General features: G+C 55.3%; 1 protein-coding gene across 1 annotated transcript; it reads right to left on the bottom strand.

Moving 5' to 3' along the window:
• Positions 1 to 10,297: 10,297 nt before the first annotated feature.
• SMIM38 (small integral membrane protein 38) lies at positions 10,298 to 10,453 on the bottom strand. Its single transcript, XM_032414790.1, has one exon. It carries the CDS (start codon positions 10,451 to 10,453, stop codon positions 10,298 to 10,300), a length of 156 nt encoding a protein of 51 aa, XP_032270681.1.
• Between the last annotated feature and the right edge of the window lie 1,220 nt (positions 10,454 to 11,673).

Here is an 11,673-nt window from a genome sequence, read left to right as displayed (position 1 = left end):
TGGGTGTTATGCACAAACAATGAATCATGGAACACTATATCTAAAACTAATGATGTAATGTATGGGGATTAACATAACAATAAAAAAAATTAAAAAAAAAAAAAGAACACATTTATTGTCCCTAAGGAGCAGAGTGTTTCCTCCAAGGACCATATAAACGCAAAAACTTTCCTTTCCCTGCTTGCTTTGGCCACCAGGAATTTGCAACTCAGCCGTTACGACCTTGGAGGACGTCATGGGCAGCATATGTGTTTCAAACCCCAACCTTTTCCCCAGATTCACCTTCCTTATTTAATGCCAATTTTCCCTCCATCCTGACTTCTTATTTTCAGGTATCTGTTACTCTTCCAGAGCATGTTCTTTCTGCAAAGTGCTGGGAGCTGATGATGGACAGCCAGGCCAGACTCTATCTGGAGGGTTCTCTTCCCCTCCCCACTGGCCCCCGGCCAGTCTACGGGGAAGAAGTGGGCTGACACATACATACTCAGGAGCTGCTCAGACCACAATCAGACAGCTGTCCGCACCGCTGTGGTGAGCACTCGCCAGGTACTTTGGGAGGCCTGAAAACAGCCCGGAAAGATGGCTTCCGTGGGCATCTGGAGGAACGAACGTGCTGTTGGCTATGGTAGGACCGTCTGCCCGGCTGCCCATCGACAGGACCACCTGAGCAGCGGGAGATGGCTCACTCAGGCCCAAGACCTCAGGGCATCAGGGAAACATCTCAACTGCCCCAGTCCACACCAGTTCCAGGAATAGACAAGCCAGCCCACCTCGGTTTGAGCACTCCTGCAAGCAGAAGGCTTTTGCCAAAAGCAGATTCCAGAACAATCCACCAGCCAAGAGGATGCTCCACATACGTCAAATAGTAGCCATTCCTGCGTGTATTTCTGCCCAGCCCACCCCACCTGCCCTGCTATCACTCGTGACAAGAGAAGTGGATGGCAGAGGGTGGCCATTTCTCTCTGACTCTCCTGCCGCTTTATGTCCCCCTAAGGACATGACGAGCAAAGCTGAAGGCCAGAGAGGGTTTCTTTCCTGACAGGCAGCAAAGGTTTCTTTGGAGGCCACAGTGTTAGGCCACAGTCTGACCTCAGGAGGCTTACAGGGAGGTGGGGAAGAGGGGCAAGCATTTAGAGAAAGGGGCCACCCTTGAGACCTCACAGAGGGTGTGGCGTGTCCTTGGCACTTCCTGGCTCTGTGTTGTGGGCAGGGCAGTGGGGGGCTATCTCCCTAATGAGAGGCTGGAACATAACGGGTCTATTGAAAGGGTAGACCAGTTAGGATATGGACAAAGCTGTGTAACAAAGAGGCCCCAGCACAATGGCGCACAAGATGGAAGTTCATCTCTCTCTTTCCTGGCAGCCTGGAGTTTGAGGGGGGTCCACGGCAGGCCAGGGGCTGTCTGAGGAGCTCGGTTCCTCCTGTATGTTGCTCTCCCATGACCAATGCCATCAGCATCCTCTCCTTTGTCCCTGCTGGCTCGTGATCTAGCCCAACTGGGAGAAGGATCGAGGGCAGGAAAATGCCCTCGAGGGCAGGATGTGGCTGACAGCAGCATGCATCCCTTCCTCCCACACCCCGTGGACCACAACTCAATCCCACGGCCACACCTGCCACAGGAGAGCTAAGGAAATGGCCTCCAGCTGGCTGGCCCTGCACTCAGCTAAGCCTCAGGGGGTTCTGACACTAAGAGGACCGAGGGGGCAGTGACTTGACCCTGTGGGAAAATTAGGAGTCTCTCCTGCCAGGCTTACCCATACCTGCGGGGGCCGGCAGATGGCCCGACTGCCCTCGCTCTTCATTCTGCCCTGGAGTGGCTCCAGCCAGTCCCCAGCCCCCCGAATTCACAAGGAGAGAAGCGGGTACCAGTCACTACATCCACGCATGGCCCCCAGGTCCAGGGAATCACAGCCAAGCTCCCAAGACCTCTCCTGCCGCATTCGGGGCCCACAGCAGCCCTGGCCTGCGTTCCACGCTGCAGTGCCTGGCACTCCTTGCTCCCTGTGGGCACCCCAGTCTCTGAGCAGTTTCACTGGGGCCCCCCTCCTGACTTTGGATTGGCCAGAGAAGACTCACCTGCACTGTCATGCTGCCCACTAAGTGACAACCCTCGGGCATCAGCCCCTTTCCCAGTCTCATTCAGGCTGCAGATGGGTGACAGCGGTGAGAGCTGGGGACAGTTCTAGCCATTCCATCGGACAGGACCGGGAGGGCCACACCTCTCACGAATGCAGGGCTCTCATCACCTCTCATCCTCAGCTTTGTGGTTTCAGCCAAATTCTTGGGACGACCAGAAAAGTCCCACCCGAAACACTAATGCATGTGCTCCCAGGGAAGCTTCTGGGCCTCCCCGAAACCAGGCACAGACGGGATCTTTGTGCACGTGTTCTGCTCTGTGGGCTTCCTGGGAGACGGCCATCCTGTCCCCATCTTGCAGACAGGAATCTGGTCCCTGGTGAGGTTAAAGCATGGTGCCCAGGTCACGTGGGTAGAAGGAGAGGATGTGGCGTTCAAACCCAGACGACCGACCCCTGGCTCCCTCTCTTCCTCCCCTTCCTCCTCTCCCTCCCCTCCCCCTCTTCCTCTCCCTTCCCCCCTCCTCCTCCACTGATGACAAGCACCCAATTCTCCCACATTTGCTCACACTCTGCACACAATTCCATGGTGACCATCACAGGGCTCTCCCCTGCGGCCCAAGTCCTGTCCCTGCTGTCCCCCAGAGCCCTGACCCTTTCCCTCACATCACTTCTACGGTCCAGGCCCCCTCTGAGCAAGGTCCTCACCCCTAGGACCCCTCACTCCGTGGGTCCATCACCCTCATTGCTCTTGGGGACATTCCCAAGCACAGGTCCAGGAGCGTCCCTCCCTTGAAAGCTCCCTCCTGCCAGGGTGATAAAGTCCAAACTCCTAGGTGAGCATCAACGCCCTAACAACTTAGACCCAACTTGCCATCGTACATCTTCATCCCCTCCTCTATACACCCAGCAGCCAGACTAGTGGATCTCAAACTTTGGAGAGCCAGAGAATTACCTGGTGGCTTGATGGTCCTATTCCTGGGCCCCACTTAGAGATTCAAAGGCAGTGGGTCTGGGGGCCCGGGAATCTGCCTGTGTAACCAGGTGGCCTGAGAAGTCCTCCTGAGGATCCTCAACATGCCATGAGCTTTCCAGCCTCGGGGCCCTTGCTCATGCTGTTTCTCCTACCTGGGACACCATTCCTCCTCTATCTGCCCATCAGAGCCCCCCGAGTCCTACCTCTGGTGACACCTCGTCCAGGAAGCCTTCTGCAGACCCTGAGAGATAGTTAAAGCCCTTCCCCCGTGTGTATCTCTGAGCACTCGGCCCCTCTCTTATAGCCCCCAGGACCACCTGCCCCATGTGGGTATTATTTACACACAGTTCATTTTCCCCTGATTCCCCAGGAGCTGCTGGAGGCAGGAATGAACCTGTACAGGTGCTAACAGCAGGGACTGGGTGTGAACGGGGGGGGGGGGGGGGGCAGAGTCCCGATGACCCATGAAGCAGAGGCTTCTGGCCCTCCCTGCCGCACCAAACTGCTGGGGGTCCCTCAGCAGACACATCTGGCTTAAAAAGGAAATACGCTCTTTCATGACTTAAGTCTTTTTATTTTTAGAACGGGTGACTCATCTCCACCACGGGGGCTCTGCAGGCTGCTCTCGGGGGAGCTCGCCAAGGCTGAGTGCCTGTTCCCCGGCCAAGCGGGGTTTGGGGGACAGGGGCAGGGGGCCGGGCTGTCCTGCCACACCTGGGGCCGATGTCCAGCTGAGAGGTGAGGCAGTCACCCCCCATCCACCTGCCCCTGCAAAATATCTAGTCTCAGGATGCCAGGGACACTGGAAGGGCGGCTGGGCAGAGGGTGCCTTGTGTCACGTCCCTTCTGGGGAATGAAGTCAGGACCAGTGAGCCGTTTCTAGAGGTCTCCACTCCCCATCCTGTCCCCACGCAGACTGGCCACGGAGGCGGCCCAGGTGTCCCTGCACCAGCCTGGCTGTGTCCTCCTCAATGACCCTCCTCCGGGGGAAAGAGCCGGGTGCCAAGTCCCTGGGGCGGGAAGAATGAGCCAGTTCCCACGCTGCATGGCTTTGTGGGGAGGGGTGGGGGGGCATTTCTAGTGATGAAATTAGTGCACAGACTGTGGGGTCACCCCTCCACCCGCCTCCTGCCCCTAAACACACAAACACAGACCCTCCCTGAGCCCCTCCGGACCCTCACCTTGGGGATTTGAACTTGCTGTGCTTTTTCACTATGTATAACCTAGTTGTTTCTTTACTTCTTTCTTACAAAAAAAAAAAAAAAATGCATGCACATTACAGAAAAAAATAGAAACTCCACAAAAGCTGATATGGAGCGACAGAACAGGACGGAACGTGGGATGGGAGAAGGCATATGTGTTTTCTTGAAAGTGCGTGGAACCGCTCCAGATGAGACACAAGAAGGTGGCACCATGGGCTGTGCCTACGGGCGGGGGTTAGGTCGCTGGGGGAGAGGCAGGAAGCAGGCCGGCTTTTCCAGGGATCCCGTTCTGTGGTTTTCAGGGTGGCGGGGAGCGGGAAAGGAAGGTGCAGGAGTCAGGAACATCCCCAAAGCCACCCTCACTTCTGACCCCAATTGCAAGTTCAAGAGTCCCCAAGCCACCCTGAGGTTCACTACTCCTTAGAAGGACTCCAGACTCACCGGAGGCTCCGTGGTTTATTATAGCAAGAGGATACAGATCAAAATCAGCCAAGGACAGAGGTGCATGGGAGCGGAGTCCAGATAGGGTGCATGCACAGAGCTTCTGGTTGTCCCCTCCTCATGGGGTCATGGACGGTGTCAGCTCCACCCCACGAGGATGTGTGACACAGAGTATCACCAACCAGGAAGCTTCCCCCCAAAATGAGCTTTGGTGTGTTTTGTTGGGCTGGACCCCCTAGACATGGTTGACCACCGACGTATCCAGCCTTCGGTCTCCAGCCCCTCTGGAGATCAGGTGGAAACAAAACCCCTATAACAAATCCCATTGTTAGACTGTCCCAAGTGGCCCCAGGTCCCAGGTACACAAGGACACTTTGATCAGGCAGAACATTCCAAGGGCCTGAGATCCCCTCCCAGGGCAAAGATCAGAACTCTCTTTGGATAGTTTAATTCATCACTCCCCAGAACTTCATACAACTAGGATGACTAACCATCCCAGTGCGCCCAAGACGCTCCTGATTTTAGCCACCACAGATGTGTCACAGGGAACCCCCAATCCCAAGCACACCCTTCAGTCCCATGACAATTAGCCACCCTACATGTGAGCACCCTCCACCCTCCCAAAAAAGGTAGTGGCTTTGCTCTGTGCAGTCTTGGCTAAGCTGCAGTGACATTTGCCAGAGTGCATGGCCCAGAAGGCTGCTCTGGAGGAGTCTTCGGTGTTTGCACTCTGAAGGTCCGAGTGGGGCGCCAGCCTCCTCCTGCAGGTCACCGGGGCATCAGAGTAGGAAGTGGGGGGCAGACAGGGTCAGGTCTGTCTTCGAGGGTCAGGTGTGACCCCCTCCTCTGCCCCTGCCACTTTCCTTCCCTACCAGCCCCCTCACTCCCTGGGTCTCCCACCTGCAGGAAATCTGCAGCATCCAAGTGCACCCCAAAATCTATGGGAGGGAACAATTCAACCTTCCGAGCATCTGACACATGTCTCATGAAGTTTGCTCCCAGGTACTCTGTTCTTCACGTTGCTCTTATAAATGGGGTCCTTTGTGCCAACGTATCCCCGTATAGACTGCCTGTGGCATGTGGTTTCTCCATAGTGACCTGGGCCCGCCCACTTTCCTGAATTGTTAACCATTTGCCATCATTCTCAGTGGATGCTCTTCTGTTTTTCCAAAGAGACCATCCATCTCACTGTGACTAACGTGAGTCTGTCCTTCTCTTCTCCAGTGTCCCTACCTCTCTGTACTTGCTTCCTCTTTCCCAATCATTCAAGCCACGCCTCACCCCAGAACCCCATCCAGCAGCTGTGAGCACCTTCCCCTCCATGGGGACGCTGCGGGCACTACCCTACTCGTCGTGATGCTACCTTCCCTGTTAAGAGAGAACTACATTTTCAGGTTAAAAACATATCAACATATTATCTATTTCTTCTGTTTCATGATGCATTTTATTGAGATCAGATGTGAATTTTATCCAAATAGCTTTGGAAATAAATCTAAGGAAACTATGAAATGATTTTTCTCTTTGGAGCTATTACTATAGGAAATAATATTATCTGATTTTCTAGTATTCAACCATCCTTGCATTTCTGGAACCCACCCCACTTGGTCACGATGTTTTACCCCTCTGATGCAATGCTTTAATTCAGGGATTCGAATTTTTGGGTCAACATTTCTAAGTGACATCGGCATGCATTTCTTCTTTCTGTGCTATCTTTGGCGGATTTGGGTATCAATGAGATGCTTACTACATAAAAAGAATTGGGAGCTTTCCTTCTTATATGAGCTAGAGGAGTGTAAATAGTGTTGAGTATTTGGTGTGGTAGGGGTCCTCCTTTGAAGTATTCTGGGCCTTTATACCTTTTTGTCTTAAAGGAGGTGTTATGTGTGGTCTCAGCCTCCCAATAACCAAGCTTGTGGTTAGACTGGCCCCTGTGGTTCTTATTGTGATTACAAGATGCTCTTCAGCAGCAACCATCAGGAAACTTTGAAAAAATGAAGGTTTAGACCTGGAAAGTACACAGCACACCTGGGGCCATAGCAAAGTTATGGGTTACAGCTGGAGAGTCAGAGAGTACATGGGTCTGGGGTTCTGCTTTTATTCAGGTCAAGGGTGGGAGCGTAGGGTTTCATGAGCTGACTCTTTACTGGTAAATTTAACGCATAAGAATGTGATTGATTGTTGGGGTTTTTTTCTCTCAAAAATACCACTGAACTATATATACACTTAAAAATGGTTAAGATGGGGGGTGTCTGGGTGGCTCAATCAGTCAGTTAAACTTCCGACTCTTGATTTCAGCTCAGGCCATCTCAGGGTCATGAGATCAAGCCCCACGTCAGGCTCCATGCTGGGTGGGGAGTCTGCTTGGGATTCTTTCTCCCTCTCCCTTTGCCCTTCCCCCCAAATTATGCTCACACTCTCTCACTCTAAAAAAAAAAAATGGTTAAGATGGTAAATTTTACATTGTGTGTATTTTAACACAATGTTTAAAAAGAAAAAGAAAAAAGGAGAAGGAAATCCATAAGAAATGTTATTTTTAAAAAATCCAGGACCTGGGGACATTTAATTCTATCACTTTGGTATTACACTAATTTCCTCTTATCTTTATTTCTCTGTCTTCTGTGTTTCTTAGCTTTGTTCTAGTGTTCTTTTTTAAGTTTATTGAGCCATATACTTAATTCATCAATTTTCATTCTCCCTTATTTGTTCATATAAGTATTTAAGGCAATGACTTTTCCCATAAGAACAGCTTTAGCTGCATCTCATAAGCTCTGGTGTGTAGTACTTACATTATTATTTCAAACTGTCCTCCTGAAAGCCCCCTTCTGCATTCCTATAACACATAGTTCATGTGCCCACCAGGGCACTTTCTCTACATTATGCAATTCTGGCACAATGCTGTGTGGTATAAAAATGTGAGCCGCATATGTACTTTTAAATTTTCTAGGAGCAACATTAAAACACATTAGAAGAGGGGCATCTGGGTGGCTCAGTCGTTAAGCGTCTGCCTTCGGCTCAGGTCATGGTCCCAGGGTCCTGGGATCGAGCCCTACATCGGGCTCCCTGCTCGGTGGGAAGCCTGCTTCTCCCTCTTCCACTCCCCCTGCTTGTGTTCCCTCTCTCGCTGTCTCTCTCTCTGTCAAATAAATAAATAAAATCTTTAAAAAAAAAAAAAAAACACATTAGAAGAAACAGGTAAGTGCCCCTGGGTGGCTCAGTCATTAGGCATCTGCCTTCAGCTCAGGTGATCTGAAAAACAAAGGGAGAAAAAAAAGCTTCTCCTGCTGAAGTCACTGTTTACTTGTCTGTTACTTGCAGCCGGACGCAGTGGCTGCCTGGTATCAGGCCAGGGCACATCCTCTCATGCACTCAGATGCCATGGCTTGAGTGCTCGTTCTGAGCCAGGCATGCATCGTGAGGCTGTAGATGCATGGATGGTGTGTGGATGCAGAGACCTGCACGCATCAGAATTTGTCAGTTGTGAATAAAGAAACCAATGCAAACTGGCTTGAGAGGGGGGAAAAAAAGAAATATATTGACTAGTGTAAGTGGAAAGGGGCTCAAATAACACCGGCAGAATCTGGTCTTCTTCCGGGGTCTTGTGTTGGTAGCAGCCTCCTGTTCCTGTCCTCTCTGCCAGACAACCCCAACAGAAAGGGTTGCAGTGAGAGCCCCAGAATTCTGGCCCACTGGACCAAATGGTGAACCTCACGTGTGTTGGGGGAGTGCCGTTCCACGCACCCGTGTGCACACGCAGGCGGCAGGTGGCTTACGGGCAGGCTGGAGACACAGCAGCAGGCTGTGTGAACTGACTTTTCCTCCATCAGAGCAGGGGTGGGGAGCGCTCTGCCCGAGAGGGAGGGGTCTCCCAGGACATGGAAGTTTCAGTTTTAAAACTGGGGCAGTCCGAGGCCAACCAGAATGGTCGGCCACCCTCCTTGTTATACGACCGTGGTAACAACCGTGATTCTTCTTAAAGAGATCGGTAAAATCATGCACGATCATTTTAAAGAGAACTGGACGACATTTTCCTTAAGAACAATGAGAACACCTTCTCCCCTAATCCTGCAGTCAGGTTCTTGACACAGTGAGGATGTAAGTTCTGCTGGGCCACTGGCCAATACAATGGCCCAGAGGACAGCCACCCCCCGCCCCAGCCCTGGATGAATCCATGCATGGAAACCCCGCCCTGTGCAGACTTCCCAGACTGTCATCTGTAAGAAAAGATCCTCACCTCTAAACCATCCTCCAAGACACCCCACCATCAAAAGTCTCTGGTGTTGGTCAGTCCCGCCCCCAGAAGGTCACTGCTTCTGCTGACCAGTTCCCCAGTCCCTGCGGTTGTCTCGAGCATAGCAGGTCCTTCAGGAGCAAGACAAGATCTTCACGGTGTCGGTGAGCTCATCAGGTCCCACCGCATCCCCGGCTCAGGCCCATCGCCCCTCTGCCAGGATGCCGAAAGGCTGGGGGGGCGGCTCCTGGCCGGGGCTTCCTGAGTCTGCTCGCCCAGCTCAGTGACACCAGCTCCTTAAGACTCTGCTCTGACAGAAGTCCCCAGTCCTCATGGGAAGGCACAGTGCAACCAGGCCTCAGCCTCCCGGGGACATCTTGCCCCTGCCCCTGCTTCTTGGTCGGGGGTGGGGGGCACTTGGCCATCGTGTTTGCTAAAATCTGCAGGGCGATTAGAATCTGCCGCCAGGATGAGAAGCACCCAGCTACCACCTGCTGCTCAGGCAGGGTGTGACGGGGAGGTGGGCGGCAAGGAAGCGCCAGATTCTTGGCTCGTGTCGAGCTTCCTGCCTGTCAGCCTTCGGAGGAGCGTCTCAGCCACACACTTAAAAGCAGAAAGGAAGAAAGGGCCCTGGGTCCCTGGCTTCTCTTCTCCATTGGCCTCCACACGTCCCATGGTGTGCAGAATATGGGGGGCTTGCCACCCCACCCCTTATCCAACCCTCCTCATACCCTTCTGAGGGAGGCAGGGATTATTGTGCCCATTTTAGAGATGGAGAAAGAGAGTTTACCCACAGTCAACCAGAGCTGGGCTTGAACTCAGGTGTCGAAAGTCTGTCCTAAGACCCTCCAGGGGTCTGCTTAAGGGAGAACCAAGGCAGTTGTCTGAACTATTATTCCCCCCCGGGGGGGGGGGAGACAAGAGGAAGCTGAGACACAGGGCAGCTTCTGGTGGCAGGCCTGGCTTGTGATGTGACCACATCTGTCCTTCCCTCCTACCCCCCAGCCCTCTGGCTCATCCCCACCTTGTCCTGCAAACATATTTATAAAGAATTGGAGGCAGAGAGAGTCTTAAAGCAAGACCCACCCTCGCGCTCACTCACTCCAACAGCAGACCCCAGAACCTGGTGGACAGACAGGCAGTGGTGGCCCCTCTGTCCTGACATGGGACGTGGGATGTCACCAGGACAGCCCTGGTCAGTCTGGGTAGGACACAGTCCATCTCTGCCATGTGGGTGGGATAGAGGAGTGGTTTGCCTGTCCTGCCCCACCCTCCCACACCCTCAGCCTCAGGACAGGACACCTCAGGGACGGTGTCCTCCTGGAGGGGAAGACCCGCCCATGCGCGACACTCAGTCCGCCGGCCGCCAGGGGCCCTAGTCCTCCTTGGGTTTGCCGGGCTGCCGCCGGGCCAGTTTATAATCAATGTAGGTGCCAAGGCAGGACCAGAGAATGAAGCGCGCTAGCAGGATGAGGACCAGCAGGACCATGAGCGGGTCGGAGCCCATGCTTCCCGCCAACCAGGAGGCCATGCAGAGGCCGCGCGGTCCGGCGCAGGGCCCAGCGCTGGGGTGCAGGCCCGAGTCCTGGGGTGCAGGCCCCGCTCTGCAGAGGGTCGGATGGGCGGCCAGGCGGCCGGGGGAGCTCGGGCCAGCCGGGGCGGGGGACGCTCCCAGGGCGGCGCAAGGGGTCCAGCCGGCTCCCCCCGGGGCGGCCCGGCGCGGCCTCGCTCCAATCCCCGGGCCTCCCTGGCGGCTGAGAGGCCGGATGGCGAGGCTAGCGGCCTCCCCGGTCAAGAGGCCCGGGCGCCATTCATGCCGCGAGCAGCCCCGGGGCCGACAATGGCCGCATTGTGGAGCGGCCGGGGCGGGAGGCCGTGAGCGCCCCCCGCTCCGCCCGGCGCCCCGCTCGCCAGCGCTGACGTCACCTCCCAGCGGCTCGGGCGGCAGCTGCGGGGCGAGGCGGCCACCTTCTCCGGCTCTTTCAGCCGCCCACGCCCGCGCTTCCGGCGCGCGCACAATCGGGCCCTTTCTCCGCGCAATTAGCTATCACTCGGCGGCGGCGGCGGGGCAGGGCTGGGGCGGGCGGGAAGGAGGGGGCGCGCGGGGAGAGGGAGGCGAGCGGCGGCGGAGATGAGCCCGCCGGGGCCCGCGCCCGGGGAGACCTGCGCGCTCACCAGCAGGGCCCGGCCCCGCGGGGTCCCCTGTCGCCCTCGCTGTGACCCTGGGCCTCCACCTCTCTGGGCACAGACCCCTCCCGGGAAAGCGAGGCAGATGGCTGCGGTCTGAGCAGAAGGGCCGCACGCGCGGATCCAGGGAGCAGCGTGGGCGCGGGGCGCGGGGTCGCCGACTGTCCCCCTGCCGCCAGAGAGGACGTCCTGAGAAATGTCCCCACGCCGTTTCTGAAATGACAGCATCCGCTCATCCTTCTCTGTCTGGCACACACACACTCTCACACCCACACCCAGGCATGCACGCTCGCATACACAGACACGCATGCACGCTGGAGCCCAGATGTGCACAGCCGAGCGCACCTCGGCGGCCTCTGCCCACCCCCCCACATCTGGCCTCACCCAGCCAAGCTTTCCTGGGAGAAGAGACAGTTTGGTCACGTCCTCCAACTCCAACCCTATAGCCTCATAACACAAAGGGGCCCCAGTTGGAGCTCAGAGGGCCCAGCAGGGAGGAGCCAAGGTCTCTGAAAGTCTGGTCCTGGGGATCCAAGCACGTCCTCACCTGGGAAATGGTCCAGC

Source organism: Phoca vitulina, unplaced genomic scaffold (genome assembly GCF_004348235.1).
Source record: "Phoca vitulina isolate PV1807 unplaced genomic scaffold, GSC_HSeal_1.0 scaffold16, whole genome shotgun sequence".
Classification (NCBI taxonomy): Eukaryota; Metazoa; Chordata; class Mammalia; order Carnivora; family Phocidae; genus Phoca; species Phoca vitulina.
The sequence above is the reverse complement of the archived record's forward strand: the minus strand, read 5'-3'. Positions and strand labels throughout refer to the sequence as shown.

What these genes read in the sequence shown, in the direction of transcription:
- SMIM38 (XM_032414790.1), bottom strand. Translation starts at nt 10,453, where the DNA reads ATGGCCTCCTGGTTGGCGGGAAGCATGGGCTCCGACCCGCTCATGGTC.